The following is a 16,641-nucleotide window of genomic DNA, read 5'->3' as shown; positions in this document are numbered from 1 at the left end:
TTTGGTTTTTGCCCTTCATTGCTTCACTAGTGTGGATTTATTTCTGATTCTTTTTATTAAAAAACTTTATAACATTCTAGTCTGCGTCCTGCATTTGGGTCCTTACAGCTGCGTCACTGACACATTCAGGTTTCCAATTATTTTTGCTGATCTGTTTTTTTTTCCCCTCTTTATCTTCTCATTCTCTTTACCTTCTTCTCTCTTTCCCACGCTTTTAGTTATATTCATAAAAATCATTTTTTTCTCCTTCTTTATTTTTTGTTCCTCTCCTTTCTTCCTCCCACTCTTCCTCCCATCTATTTGTTCTGTGTTTTTTTTCCCTTCCTGTCCTTCTCTCATTTCTTCTCCTCCTCTGTCCATATCCTTTCCACTTTTTATTTCTTGACCCCCACATCCCATCTCTTTTCTTTTCTCTCTTCTTCTATTTATTCTCTCTCTCTCTCTCTCTCTCTCTCTCTCTCTCTCTCTCTCTCTCTCTCTCTCTCTCTCTCTTATATTCAGATGGTTCCTATGATAGAGGATGTTCACCCTGGGAGACGAACTGAAACCAAACATGATGTCTCTTACTCATTTCCTTTTGTCTCAACCTGTGCATACATTAACACACACACACACACACACACACACACACACACACACACACACACACACACACACACACACACACACTTCATGGCCAACCATAATCCACCACACGTGAGAGATCGCAATGAGTCATAATGAGTCAATGAATCATAATGATTGGAGTCTAGCTATATTATGATGCCCATGATGTTATAAAGTAAACCTCACAGTGTAGCTCAATGCTGGGATGTTTGTTATGGAGGCCGCCAGCTTGGACATCAGATTTTGATTTTTTTTTTTACTTCTCCCTCTATCTGAGATTTCTGTAGGTTCAGAAAAACACCTGTATCCTACTTTTAAGTAAATGTTTTTATGTTGTTATTATTTATATAGGATTCATGCTCCCAACTGTCTCCGCATGTTAACGTTTATTGAGTTTTGTGGGTGTCGCTCAATGCAAATGAGTTACAGGTGATGAATTAAACATTTTCTTATTTGGTTTTCTTAAACTGTATACTTTGAATTACTGGACATAATTGACTAAGATAGTTAGAGTTGCTAAGATGTGTGTGTGTGTGTGTGTGTGTGTGTGTGTGTGTGTGTGTGTGTGTGTGTGTGTGTGTGTGTAATACCTTGTCCACGTGGATGTAGTAGAAGTGAGACGTATGATAAATGGCTTTGAAGAGACGTTGCACTTGGCGCGAGGCTCGGCCATGGACCACCAGCACGAAGGCGATACGTACAGGTACAGATGGCACTGTTTCCATGGAGTCCTCTTCCCAGTGCATGTTCACACTCGCTTTACCTGCACAGCACAGACACAGACACACACACACACACACACACACACACACACACACACAGAAACAGTTATTCACTTATTTATGGAGGAAAATCCCCCTGAGAGTAAAGCTGCCTTTTCAGCAGAGTTAATTTACAAAACACACAAACACACACATTCATAGACACACAGTACTGCTATAGTTTAGATCTGCACAGGTAACTCGTTCACATTGACCGTACACTGTTATTTCTTGATAATTTGTAAATGATTTATTACACTTGTTTTTTTAACTATTCATTTACTAGATCCAGTGTGAAACATGCACGCAGTTTTATAGGGTATTATTCATATATACCATTATATTTTTTATTTTCCTGATGTCAGGGAAAAAACATTTATCATAGTAAAAGTGTTGATGTCTAGTGTGAAAGGATGCTGGGAAAAAACTATGCATGTTACATTTTCAGGACTTCTTACCCTGTACTATAAACATTTTCAGCAATATTTTTTCAAACAAACAAACTTTAAAGATTTCCTCTGAATCCAAGTGAAAACAAATTAAACCTTAATTTAATGAATAAATGAATTGATTTATTTATAATGAAAAAACATGGTAGTATGTTATAAAATTAGCAAGTTGAAATGACAATAACCATAAGTTTGGTTTGTGTTTTTTTTTTTTCTATTTCCATTTGCTGATATAATTAGCTCCACTCTCCTGGAAAGATGTTCCACTAATTTTTGTGGAGATTTGTGAGATTTCTTTCAGGCACAAGGGTGTTAAAAAAGTCAGGTCCTGATGTAGGTAAGGTGAGGAGGACTGGGGTGCAGTCAGTGTTCACATTTATTCATGAGAACTCTCTAGCAGGAGACCTTCCACTTCAAACCATGTCAAGCACAGGGTTTGTGGTATGACCAAAATTCTGTTTCACTATATGAGTAACTTATTTCATGGTAATGATATGCTTCACATTATAGTTATTTAATTTATTAGTTATTCTGTAAAACTGACAAAAAACTTTATATAATAAATAAACTTCACCCTTTTTTGATTAGTTTTTTTCTCTTTCACTTCGCTGAAGCACTTGTAGCTCGGAATCACATACCTCAGATCAAGGGTTTTGATCATGTGTTAAAAACCCCTTCTTATCCACACTGTGTAAACTGGTGCCATGTCTTTGCAGATACACATCGCAATAGCCTGTGTTACTTCTTTTCATCTCTTTGAACTTTTCTCCTCATCTGTTTGTTTTTCTTTCTCCATGTTTTTAACAAACTCCCAGCATTTCCCTCAGTGTCACGCACGATTTATTTATTTATCCCAATAACGATATATACCTTCACACCGTCATATGGTGCAATATATGAAAAGAGCTCTATGGCAACAATTATTAGACAATATTATAAATTATTACCACTACAATATATTTACTGTAATATAATGTATCATGATATCACGAGCTGTTGGGTTAGAAGGATAAATGAGCTTTTCAAGAGGTTATTCAAGTCTTATGGAACTAAAGGAAATCAGTGATCAGGATCGTGGAGTTGTTTTCTGCTAAAAAAAAAAAGCATTTAAAAGTTATGTATGCGAAAGTTACATGAGCAAGTTTGATGAAAACGTTCCTCCTTTTAAATTTGCCCAAATACAAATCAACTAACTTTAGAAAGAAAACAGCTGTGAAACTGAAGCACTGAGAGTGCTGCTCACTCAGGCAGCTGTGGTGCAATTTGAATAACAAAGTGATGCTATTTTGTCGCTTAAAAAACCCGGTGTTGCACGCAGTACCTTCAAAAGTGCTGGAACCCTATTTTTAAATGCTAGAGGAACATTAAACTGATCAAATAACACTTTATTCTTGAGCTAAAATATTAAATTAATATTAAATGCTTTTCAGTGCACTTTGTCTCAAACTTCTTTCTTCTTTTCTTTTCCTTACTTTTCTTTTTTTTCCATTTCTCCTCTTCTCTTTTCGCCTTTCACTCCTGGCTTCCTCTTAATGAAGAAGCCACCTGAGATGTCTTTGAACATTTGTATTGGCTGATTTTGCACTCACTATTCCAAACCTCGTCCCAAATGGCCTCAGTGGAGTTTGGTTAGGGACACTTCTCACTTTATGCATCTCGACTTAATCTTAAAAAGCATTTTCATCATTACACAGGGATTAAAGTCAAAATGTTCTTCCTTTGCTCCTTGAATTGATTAGCAAATATATTAAGATTTCAAAAGCAATATATAAACAAAACCTAAAAATTTAGCAAAAAAAATTCTGACCACTAATCTCCTATAGTTCCAGCATATTGAGGACAAATCCCACATTTCTTTTAGATTCAAATTAAGCCTTATAAACCCACCCCCAGTAGAAGGTTGTTTTTTATTTTTTTTGGGGGGAATGTAATTTACATAAAGAAAAATAAATGTTTTATCAATGCACTTGTAATTTCCCTCAAAGACAGCAGGGCGGCGATACACTCTGCAAACCATTCATTTAATAAATAACAGTTACATCTAATATTAAAATGCATAGTAATACTTATCAATTGTAATAAGGATGCGTGTTAGTGACATGCGTAAGCGCTGTGGTTTTGATGAGCTGTGGATTAGCTACAGAAGCACAGCCACTAGAGCTGTGTAACTTTAGCAGGACCTCGTTGTGTGTGGTTGAGGGTGAGAGATAGAGATCGCAATACACTGGAGTACACCAGGCAACAAAACCGAATTAAGATGGAAACATTAGATGCGCTATTAACGCACTGGCACTCACGGCCACACATCCTAACCGCAGCATCACCTCTCGCACTGAAAGAGTTTCACTGCAGCCATGAATGCGAGTTATAGGACACCAGCATCAACTATCCTCCCTTCTCACACTCACAAATAGCGCAGCAGACCGCAAGGACTCGACCGAGAGCAGAGTACAGCTTTCTAAAATTGCCCTGCCGTGTAAACACACACTCACACATATGCAACGCTCGAGCAATCACGTACTGCTTCTAAAGCTGGCCACATTGGGTTCCAGGGTGGATTCGATTTTAAGAGCCTTGTATCAAGTTACACCCAGAGTGGTTCTGGAGCGAGGCCACGCTCCGACTACAGCCTGATGGGCAATAATGACTGTAATCTGTGTCTCGCAGTCTAGTCCTTACTGTCCCACACCTTTCACCGATGCCCTAAGGGGGCAGCCAGTCACCACTCCCGGGCCTTTGCTATTCCTTTAATCAGTCCAGAGCTCTTCAACCACCTTGTCCTCAATTCTAAGTCTTTTCTGTGTTTAAGGACAGGAGTGAGCAGATTAGATTCAGGAGCAGCAACAACGCCCATTCCGTCTGCCTTGTCCTGTCATTAACACATGGACGCATTGAGTTCATACACACACACACACACACACACACACACACACACACACACACACACACACACACACACACACAAACAAACAGAGTGACAGATTCCAAACACTATGGGTGTGTGTGTGTGTGTGTGTGTGTGTGTGTGTGTGTGTGTGTGTGTGTGTGTGTGTGTGTGTGTCTAATAAACTGAATGTATATGTGTAAAAAGAACATAATACATGTATTATTAGACATGCAAACAGGGCAGGGAATGACAGACAGACAGATATATAAATATCATATCCAGACACGTATCATTTCTGTATGTTTAAAAGTAGCATATACGTGTCTCTGGGATGCTGAAAAGCATTTTATGAAATCTTTGGAACTAAGACAAATGAGGATAGACAGGAAGGACAGATAAACCTGAAAACCTTTTTATGCATTTTGTGTCATAATTTATATAATTTTATCAGGTTGAGCGATCTGTCAAAAATACGCAAACAGATCAGCCTTTAGTACCTCCAATAGGAATGTGAGAAGACTAGGATAGGAAGAAAGAAAGAAAATTGTTTTCATCTCTACAGTTTAGCTTAAAACACACCAGCTTTTTTGTGGTTACTGTAAAAATCTGTCTTTTTTTTTCTCAAGGAAACCATTATCACACACTGTTCACAGTAAATGATTTAAGATTTCAGGGTAGTTTTAAGTAACTCTACTGTAAGCGCTAATCCAGTTCCCTGCAGGCTTCCTGCTGCAGAATGGACTTTTCCTCCTGGCTGCTCCACCCAAACCATGTTCTTAGAAAACCTCCTCGATTTAGAAACCTGCTATGACTCTTCTGTGGTCTGACTTTCATGTAGTTTGAGACACCGGGTCGGAAAAGCTGCCGTTGTTTGCCCTCAAAGGCTTCATCGATTGCCTCATCCGATAATTACATGAAGCTCGATACACACACAGACACACACACACACTCGTGATGTACATGTGGTTTGGTATGGTTAGCTAGAATTACTCTCGCATTGACGCCCTCTAGATCCCAGGCTTTGGTCTCTATGGAGACAGCCTCACCATATCTGTTAGAAAGCATCAGGGTTTCCGGAAGGGTCTGTGTTCAGAAGTTTCAAATGGACCTGTCACTGTTCTATTTAAACACAACCGCCACCCTGATTTGCGTTCAGGCCACAAAACGCTACATAATTACATGAATATGTTTTTTCTCTAGTCAGCTTTTGGAACTGGCAGAGAAAGTTTTAAAAAAGAAAAAAGAAGAAAACGCTGCTTAGCGTGGCAATTACAAGCGTCTAAGCTGGCACGGAAATCCACAATCTCATTTCCAGCCTGTCTCTGATTGTAATTACAAGTGCCGCCGCTGTCTGTTGCCAGTTCCGTGAGGCTTAATGAAGCCCCTCCATAAACCTCCACTGACAGCACTGCAATTAATTCAGGAAAAACCTCCATTATCTTAACTTTTATTTATCTTTCATTCCCACCACACTAATATATTTCCTGCTTGTCAAAAAAAATAACATTTTATAATCATTTATTATAGAGGGTTTGATGGGAATTTTTTTTATTTTATATATATATATATATATATATATATATATATATATATATATATATATATATATATATATATATATATATATATATTATAAGAAAATATAAACCAATAACTAAATTATACCTATATATATGTATAATTTAGTTATTGGTTTATATTTTCTTAATTAGACCAGCAGAAGATGAACAACAAGAAACAAACAGCGATTAAGGAGGTCAAGCTCTTTTTAGCCGCATCGCTTAGCCAGAAGCCAGTGGTACCATCTGCGCTTGTTCCCAAGGAGATATACTAAATTAAAAAAAGTAGAATGTGAAGCTGTTGCTGAGATACAGCCTCACTTCCTGTTTTTGATAGCATTTACTAATTTAAAAGCTTATTTGCTGACTTTAGTTAATCATTCATTTTCTGTGGAATTAAAATTGTTTTTTTAAAGATATGGATTGTACTCACCCTCTAGGGGGCAATAACGTGTGACTTTCTCCGGCATCAGTTGCTTGTCTTTGTGTCGGCAGTACACTTCTGCAATCTGCTGTCTGCATTCCTTGGTTTTAGCGCGCGACAGAGCCGAAATGGCCTCCTTGCCTGTGATCTCGCATTTTGGTGGCTGGTCATATTTAATATCTTGCGTGGCAGTGCCTGAACTCTTGACCCGCTGGTTGTGATGGCGCTGAGGAAGTGGCGTGAGGGAGGCGTCATGCCGGCGCCTCGACCCTGTTTGGTTAACGCTGTAGTGGACGAGTTCGTTGGAGCTCTTAGCTTTCTCAGGCATCTCCTGTTGCTTATTGGAAGCGTGACGCTGCGTCTGAAGACGTGCCGCAAAGTTACTGTTGTCGATGCTCTCAAAGTCTTTGGGCACAGAGTTCTCATTGTTGCTGTCCACACGGACCTTCTCCTTGGGATGATGTAAGTAGTCCTGGAGAGACAAAACAAACCCAAAGTTTAGGAGAATGTCAATGCCAAAGTCTAAATACTGTCACCTTGAGAACCTAGCTGGAAATTTAAAACCACGTTCCAAACTAGACCTTGCAGGACGACAGCGGTTACTCTGATTACAGAAATCATTATTCCATTAACGTTCTAATCAAGCCTCGCTCGGGACAACCACAAAGCTCTCACCCATTCCTTAAGACATTCGCTGTGTGAGTGAAGCATGCAGAGGAGTTGCACAGTGAAGGTGAGGGAGTACGTGAGAAGTCATTTCTTTCTCACATTAATGAGGATCTTTGTGAAATGTAATTATAAACACCAAGGAAAGGTGAACAAGGGCTTATGCACTGATATCACAGGTTATTTAGGTTAATTTACGGCAAACGGCACTCATATGCAGATTTACTTTGTTGGAAAATATTGTACATGTCTTACATTGTAGAAACTACGTGTATGATATGATTTTGTGGCCTAAGCATATTCATTTAAACGTTTTTATTTTGGTGGGAAATTACACAAATCTGAAAAAATCACAGCCCTGGTACTGCTTTTGTGACTCCACTATAAAAGGATTACTGTAAAGCTTCAGCTCAAAATGAAGGTTATGATTTTCATTTGTATTCCCCCAGTGGACACACTTTCAGATAACAGACTGAAAAATTCATGTTATGGAACTATTTACAAACAATATTCATTTGTGTGAACATGATTTTGCATTAATTTGAAAATAAACTGCACTTTATAATAGATAAAACCAGGATACTAAGAAAAATTAGGAAAAAATCAAGAAAATTATACATTACATTCTTTAAAGAAACATCTACAGACAGAAGATGACGTTTCTCACCATGTTATAAATGTGTTGAAATTTAGGCTAAAAAAATACAGACTTTTGTCGTGACAGTCCGACCTGAGTTGTGAACTGTAATGTGTTATCAGAAAGTGTGTGTGTGGGTGGGGGGGATTACAGGCACTAGGATTAATAGCCTGAGGAACCACAGGAGGTGAGTTTGACTGCCGGGGAGAAAGAAGGGTTTTGATCGATCACTTGCAAAAAGTAAAAAAATAAATCTGTCTTTTCCCAGAATCCATTGCTCTATGCTACTAAGCCCCATCCCCCATAATGGTTTGGCACACCCTCTCCTCTGCTTGTCCTCCTCACCCTCATTAATATAAATTATTTAATAATATACACAATTCATTAATATGCATGAATATGCAAAGTTGAAAACACCCCCCGTTTTGTATCTTGCTGGCTGCTATTAAACCAACTCATTTACTCAGTACCTCAATATTCTTCCTTGTTTCCTCACCTTTTTTATGCTAGGCAAAACAGGTAAACATAATAAATGTTGTCATAGTTGTCATAGCAACTACAATTTGTTGGTCAATAACAGTGACTGGTTAGCTATATACACCCAGCAAATAAGTTTCGTAGCTGTTGATGTTTATAGCATCATAAACTGAGCTCATATGTAGCTCCGCCCCAAATCTGTATCAAGTTTATTGTGTAAGTATTAGGAAGTGTGAGTAGAACATGCAGAAGAGGTGTGTACAAGGCTGCTTCAAAAGACTCCTCACTAGTTCTGGGTAGCACTAGGGTTCTGGGTTTCTAATAAAGGATCTAGATCGTACTGAAAGGACGTAGGGCCATACTGTTGAGGAACACATGAGGAACCCTTAAGGTTCTAGATTTGCTATGCAGAGTATTGGCTACACATCAGACACACACAGGTCTCAGGTCAACTGTAGGTCATGCTGTATGGGCGTGTCTCACACACACACACACACACACACACACACACACACACCTGTTCAGCTGTTCATCTGAATGGAGGGCCGGGTGGACTGAAGAGCACACGTATGAAACCTGAATCCACTCAATAGCATCACACACACACACACACACACTTTGGCCTTTTTTGCCACTGAGCAGCTGTGTTAGCTTTGTGTTAGCATTGTGTCTGGCAGGTTTCTATATTTACCCCCTGCCTGTGTGTGTAAATAATTATAATCATTTATGTCGACACTGACAGTACTCACCTTTTCTTTTTTTTTTTCTTTTTTTTTTTTATATGTCAGTAATACAGAGCAGAACAGAACAAAAAATATTTGAAAACTCTCAGCACATTTTCTAGTGTTGATTTAAAGGCTAACACAGTGTTGACTTTGTGTTATATATCGGAGAACTGAAACGATCCAACGCTAATATGACTTTAATGTGCAGAGCCGCACCAGGAATTCACGCAGCTATTTAGCGAAAGTCGCTAATGAATTGTCCGTGGGTTGATTTTCAAACAGAAATCTTGTGTTAAAAACACACAGGAAACTAAAATGATTCATTTGTGCTCTTTAAGGAAATCCATACAGAGCTTGGAGGCTGGCAAAAGTGCCTGTGCAAATATGCTTTATAGATCTATGAGTGAATTATATCCACATCACATTCATTTTCCAGTGGTAACGAAAAAATACCTGCACATTTTTAGATAGTGTTTTATATATATATATTAATAAATGTAGACCGTACTGAAATTGTATTACTACTATTATTATTATTAAACAAGTTCCCTTAAGATATTGCAAAAGTTAGGTTTAAAAATTTATAAAATTGATTATAAATTTGATTGGACGGAACTAAATTAGAAATTTTTGATGCTTTAAACCACTTTGTATCAAATGATCTTTGACAATCCTCCATTTGCTGTTGTAATAAGCTACACTCTTCTGGGAAGATGTTCCAATAGATTTGCTGGAGATTTATTCAGGGTGTAAAGGTGAGGTGAGGTGAGGTGAGGTGAGGTGAGGTGAGGTGATGAGGCCTAGAATGCAGTCAGCAATCATATTCATTCATGTTAAATAGGTTTGAGGTCAGAGCTCGATAGTAGGAGATCTTCCACTCCAGCCCATGTAAAGCAGATCTTTATAGAGCTGGCTTTTTGCTTAGTCTTTTTTGTATCCTCCCACCCTGCCATGTTTTTATGATTAGATTGATGAGAACAGCCGCAGTTATTACATTTATTTGAAATTGTGTAAAAAAAAAAAAAAAAGACAGTGAGCTTACTAACTCCAGGTAGAGAAGCATATACGATTTTAGAGCCCAAAAGAGGCCATAAATCGCACAGCACTGGGACTTAATGGAAACCCTGTTAGTGGACGATTAGGAGAGTCGTAAATAGTTCAGCAGAGCTCAAGCAACACGAGTCGATGTGTATTACTTTAGCTGCAGTGAGCTTTTCAACTCGGAGAATTACAGCACAGAGGTGGAAAACGTGTGTGTTTACACATCACTTACACACACACACACACACACACACACACACACTACAACATCCATATGGCTGAAGAGGTTAAAGCTGTGCAGCTCTTTTAGCCTTTTCTTCCCTGATGACGCCTACACAGACAGGATGTTATGACGATCGGAGAGCTGTAAGACAAATAATGCACTTCCTATAACTTAAAACCAGGAAGCCAGACTTCAGACTTCACGTCACAAGGACCGTCTCATTCTCAGACCCTCAGACACTACGAACACCATGACATGTCTCTCAGCAGGACAGCAGGGACGTTTACCTGATCCCAAGACCTCATGGGTCAGGGGTCATGCCAATCACCTTACGATATGGGTGTGTGACCTTTTACCTCGAGAAATATTGGCACACTAATGTGTGTGGAATTCTAGTCACATGTCCACTGCAGAGGATTCTGGGAATAATGATGAACTCTGACGGCCCTCGTTGACTTTCTCCAGAGACATGACATATGGGTCTCACATACACACCCACACACACACCCACACCTACACACACACACACACACACACACACACAAAACAGTGTAGTGCTGTAAACAGAGTGTGTGTTGCTCCACACGGTGCATAAACGGTGCATGTGACAAGACAAGTCTTAAGCTTGACTTTGAGTAAACACTTCTATACAACACAAATACAAACACACACAGATGAACATTTAACAGCATAAACACGCCGAAAATGAGCAGGAGATTTATACAACCAATAAACACCGGACCAAACACCACAATCATGTTGACACAAAATGTACTTCAGCTGCAAACCTCTCAGCCGAGAACTTATTCCCAGGGTCTTCTCAGCTTCGGCAGAGTTCACACTACTAATGAAAATCTGCACCGATGCCGAGTCGTGTCGATATCGGAAGAAAAACAAGATCCGGCCCAAACTAAATCTCAGAGAAATCCTGATGTTTGACAGGTTTGCTTATAGAGCAAACATCATGTAAAGGTCACATAATGATAACAATAGTTACATAAGTTACCATGGAAACAGGTTTGTGTGGCTTTGTGTGACTTCTAATAGAGAAGTCAGGTGTTTTATCCGTCTTAATGTGGACAGTTTAGACCATCAGAAGTGAAGTATTTCAAAAGGAAATAAACATTTTAGTAGCTAAATATATATTTTTATCTGCAGCAGATGAGACTTGAGGTTTCTGTAACAGGATCAGAGAAGGAAACATGGCTTAATTTCACCTTTCCCTCATTAATATTATGGAGTATTTAAAATCTTGAGTTTTCTCAGATTTCTGATGCTGATCCTATAAAAATTGTACTGATTCAGCGCTGATTTACAGAATTATCCAGCGCGACTTACATTTAACTCATTCATACATCTGGGATTTAAATCCACGACCTTCAGATCCCAAGTCCAATGTCTCAACCACTAAGCTTCCAAACTGATCTAATAGTAATCTAATACTGACATGATACTTATCCAATAGTTACTGATTCGATTACAGATGTAAAACTGATTAAATTAACGATGAAATAAAGATCCAAATCCATGATCTTATACCAGATCCAAAACCAAACCTGACACTGATCTGATTCTGATCTTCTACAGACTAATCTAATACTGATCCCGATCTGTTGTCATGTTAATGCACATTTTCTATCGTCCATGTCATTTAGATGAAGGGGCGGAGCTAAACACAAAAAATGCCTGCATTGTCTGCATTTTAAGCTTGGTAAACAAAGCAGCTTTGTGAAACATTCCAGAAAAGGCATCTGCTGATATATAAGGATCTAGAAATGTATTTAAGCTTATAATGTTCCTTATTATTATTATTATTATTATTATTTTTAATTGTTTAATCACCTCAAACACAGTTTGCTTTAAAAAAGAAAAGAGTGGAGAAGCGTGGAGATGAGGAATGTGAAGCAGCATGTTTCAAGGTCTTTGTAGCTATGGGGAAAAACCATGGCTGTGGGTCTCAGTTATATGACACATGGCTCAGACATTATGTAATATTACTGCATGTGTGTGTGTGTGTGTGTGTGTGTGTGTGTGTGTGTGTGTGTGTATGTGTGTGTTGGGGTGATTGTGTAAGGGCCGTCGTCTGAACTGTTGTATCGGTTGAGCGTGAAACACCTCTCTGAACGGTGATACATCCGGTGTGTTGAAACAAAAGGGGCTCTGTGGAGGTGCATTCCACACGCCCCTGTTACTGAACAAGGAGAGAGAGAGAGAGTGTGTGTGTGTGTGTGTGTGTGTGTGTGAGAGAGAGAGAGAGAGAGAGAGAGAGAGAGAGAGCAACACTTTTTTGTGAAGCATGTGTTTCATTGTGACAGACTTAACCACAAGTCGTGTATCTCGTCTTTACGCCTGCACCACCTTCATGTGTGTGTTTACACACCGACATGGGATTTTATCTGATGTTGAAATTTGCGTCGCAGCGAAACAGCAAAGGGTGCCAATAGTTTAACAGTTAGCAGAAACACTGAGGAGTATTTCTTAATTGCAACAAAAGGTAGGGCCCCTTGGAAGGATGAAGCGCTTCCTACGTAGGGCACAAACATTGCAGGAGGCTTCACTACACTGATTTTAATCAATACAAAACCAGTATAAAAATGTTTGTGATCTGAACGCACTTCTGTAGATTCAAATAAAAAAAAGAGAAAGAAACAAGGAGAAAAAAGTGCAGTAATGATGAGGAAGTTTTTTGGAGGAAATTTTACAGGATTTTTCAATCCACTGGTTAAATTGGTAAAATCTTTGCAAAAATTTAACATTCTGTTTTTTTTCATGTTCCTGTATATGATCTGTAAAGAAAAGGGGCGGGGCTAAAAGAGGGTGGGGATGAAGACATTCGTGTCCGTAATGAGGAAGTGTATATGTTTGTGTGCACTCCGAAAACTCGTACTTTAATTTTAAATAAAGACAATAACAAAAATAACCAATAGGCTGGTAAGCAGTTTAAAAGCTGACCGATGTGAGGCAGATGTGTGTGACACTGTGAATGTTCCTCAGAGGTACAGCAGCAGGTTCAACTTTATCACTTGTCAAGTCATAAAAGATTTGCGTCCTCTAGAAGTTGTGACGAACGAAATAGAAGACATCTTTTGAAAGAACTTGAAAGAACTACACCACTGCTCTGCTGAATTTTCTGATTGCTGATTGGCTATAAGGGGTCTGTTAAGTGGCGGTCTTGTTGTCGTTTCTATGGTAACAACACACTCATTGGAATGTTCAGCGACGCATGAACACTGTTCTACAGTGTTCTTCAGAATAACGTCCTTGTAACTCCTGAGGACCTCCTGCAGTTATTGTTTTTCTGAAGCGCTTTCTAAGTTTCATCCTGGACATGATCAACAAACACACCAGTACTGATATTTTAAATGTTGTGTAAAAAACATCATTCCAGCTCACATGGAGATGGAGATGGAGTTGAGTGTCAGCAGTGTGAAAATAAAGCGCTAAACCCAGTGTGGATTTGGACGTGCAAACTGAGCTGCCGCTTGCAAATTTTTGTTTAAAAATCCGTTGGAGAATCTCATGTGGCCTTTTGCAAGGTCTCCAAGCACCTGCTGGGCCAATGTGTGATTAGCAATGTGTGATCTAATGTGTGATCTTTCTCTCTCTCTCTCTCTCTCTCTCTCTCTCTCTCATACACAGAGCTTTAAACTCCTTATACCGGGTGTTTAGGATCGACCAGTCGGCTGTAATCCATCAACACGGCCTCTGAAACCCGGTCTGATTTGAAAGCGTGTTTGTGTGTTAGGAACATCTGAACACTGTTCACATTCTCAAACTAATCCACACCGGAATGTTGATGACATCATGAACTGCTTTAATAGCTTAACCAAGTGCATGTTTATGATCCCTGCATTACTTCTTGCACTATATAGCGAATATCTACTGTCTATAGACGTATACGTGATGTAACGAGCTTATATATACAATACTTGGGCAGAAATTTGTGGACAATTGACCATAAGATTGGGATGTGCTTTTAACAGTAAGTCTCCAGTTATAATAACCTCCACACTTCCACTAGATTTTGAAGTGTGCTTGTGGAGATTCATTTAGCCACAAGAGTTTTAGTAAAGTTAGGTACTGATGTAGGTGAGGTGAGGAGGTTCATCCCAAAAGGTGTTCATTGTGGTTGAGGTTAGAGATCTATATCAGGAGATCTTCCACTCTAAGCCATGTAAAGCAGATCTTCATGGAGCTGGATTTGTTCCATGCTGGAACAGGTTTGAGTCTCATAGTTCAAGTAAAGGGAAAAATGTTGACCTTTTATACAATTATGTGCCTCTGACTTTAAATCAAATATGGCTGGAAAAGTTACTTTTTTATTACTTTTGGCTACATAGTTTGGTGAATAGGGGAAGAAATCTGACCAAATTACATTTGTGTATATGTTCATTAAAGCTTCTTTTTAAAAAATTGACCGCTATATGTTACAAACGTTTAGTCCGAGGCTTAAACACGTGTGTGATTAGTTTAACTCGACTCATCCCGCTGAGTCTGATGCCTTATTTGTGTATGATATCTTTGAAAGATTTAAGATGCTAATCCACTTGGCTTGACGTTACTAGAGATGCTAGGTGAGCTTTTTATCTCATTACGAGCCTCGACAGCGTGTCATGTTTTCCTCTTCTCTCAGTCTGTGTGTGTGTGTGTGTGTGAGAGAGAGAGAGTGAGAATCAGGTAATCGATCGAGTCATGTGTTTGTGTGTGTATATATATATATATATATGTATACTGTATATATATATATATGTGTGTGTGTGTATATATATATATATGTATACTGTATATATATATATATGTGTGTGTGTATATATATATATATGTATACTGTATATATATATATATATATGTGTGTGTGTGTGTGTGTGTGTGTGTGTGTGTGTGTGTGTGTGTGTGTGTGTGAGCAGAGTGTGAGCAGTGTGTATAAAAATGGAAGGTGCTGCTGCATTTCCCTGCTGTAGTATTAGAGCGGCTCTGGTGTCTTTCCTTATTTAAACTCCTGTTACATCAGAACAAACAAGCACCTCGGGCGAGAGGGAGAGAGAGAGAGAGAGAGAGGGAGAGAGAGAGAGAGAGAGGGAGGTAAAGCTTTACAGGCAGAGCATTTAAACAGGCATACAGATGAGGCCGTGCAGCAATTAGTGAGTATTCACAATTCACGGCTCGCAGCCTTTTAATGAAACACTCAAGCTGCTGCTGCTGCTGCTGGAGGAACAGGACGGTCCATACGCATCCTCCTACAAGAACATCACGTTTACAAACACGACATTACAGCGGCTGCTTCTTCTCTTCACTAACAGTCACGTGATTGACATGACCATGCTCTCTATATCAATTTATTTTAACATGTTAATGTGGCCCCACTGCTGCACAGGGACTTAAAGCATGAATCAGTGGTCAGTGTTAAACCCTCCATGTGACTACACTTTCATGTTGCTCCTAACTTTAAAAGTGTAGACATGAGAAACCATTAAACCTCTTCCGAGTATTTCACCCACAAAACACAGAGAAACAGATGTGACTCGTGTCTGTATTTCTCCGGTTGTCAGTTCTTTGCGGTTCACAGTCAGTTTTGGTTCCGAGTTACTTTTGATTGAGATTCTGCTGGTTCTTAGTTTCATTTGGCTCAAGATTCTATCAGATGAACAGTTTGCAATGGTTACAGCTGTCTTCTGGTTCAGAGTTTCTTCTGGTTCTAAGATCTTTCTGGTTCAGTGTTCTGTTTGGTACGGAGTTTCTTCTGGTTGATTCTCTGTTCCATGTGTTTCAAGTTTTGATTTAGAGTTCAGTATAATTAAAGCCTTTTTCTGGTTTCGAGTTCCTTCTAGTTTTAAAGCTCTACTCGTTCTAAAATCCTTCTTGTTCCTAAATTTCCTTTGGTTATTAGTTCCATCAGGTTCTGAGATACTTCTGGATCAAGGTTCCATCAGGTCAAGAATTCTTTCTGGTTCCTGACTTTGTAAAAATCATTGTAGTTCTGAATCTTAGCTTCTGTGTGGCTCAAGGTTCTATCGGATTCAGATTTCCTTCTAGTTCTAAGACCTGTCTGGAGTTTGATTCACTGTTCACTGATCTCACTTTGATGAAATTTTGTTTAATTTGGTGGTGAAATCCTGAGACACTCTTAAACAATTTAGCTAACAAAGAACCCTCCCAGAGCAGTCATGCACCTGACAGTTCTAAGAA

General features: G+C 39.0%; 1 protein-coding gene across 1 annotated transcript in view; it reads right to left on the bottom strand.

Moving 5' to 3' along the window:
• The window catches only part of xylt1 (xylosyltransferase I), a 58,574-nt gene that overhangs the window by 21,473 nt on the left and 20,460 nt on the right, over positions 1-16,641 (bottom strand). Inside the window, exons 2-3 of the mRNA XM_083566487.1 lie at positions 6,696-7,158; positions 1,197-1,369 (exon numbers count right to left, since the gene is read on the bottom strand). Coding sequence (XP_083422613.1) covers positions 1,197-1,369; positions 6,696-7,158 — 636 coding nt within the window. The remainder of the gene's footprint in view (positions 1-1,196; positions 1,370-6,695; positions 7,159-16,641) is intronic.

This window comes from Silurus aristotelis (assembly GCF_946808225.1).
Source record: "Silurus aristotelis genome assembly, chromosome: 17".
Lineage (NCBI taxonomy): Eukaryota > Metazoa > Chordata > Actinopteri > Siluriformes > Siluridae > Silurus > Silurus aristotelis.
The sequence above is the reverse complement of the archived record's forward strand: the minus strand, read 5'-3'. Positions and strand labels throughout refer to the sequence as shown.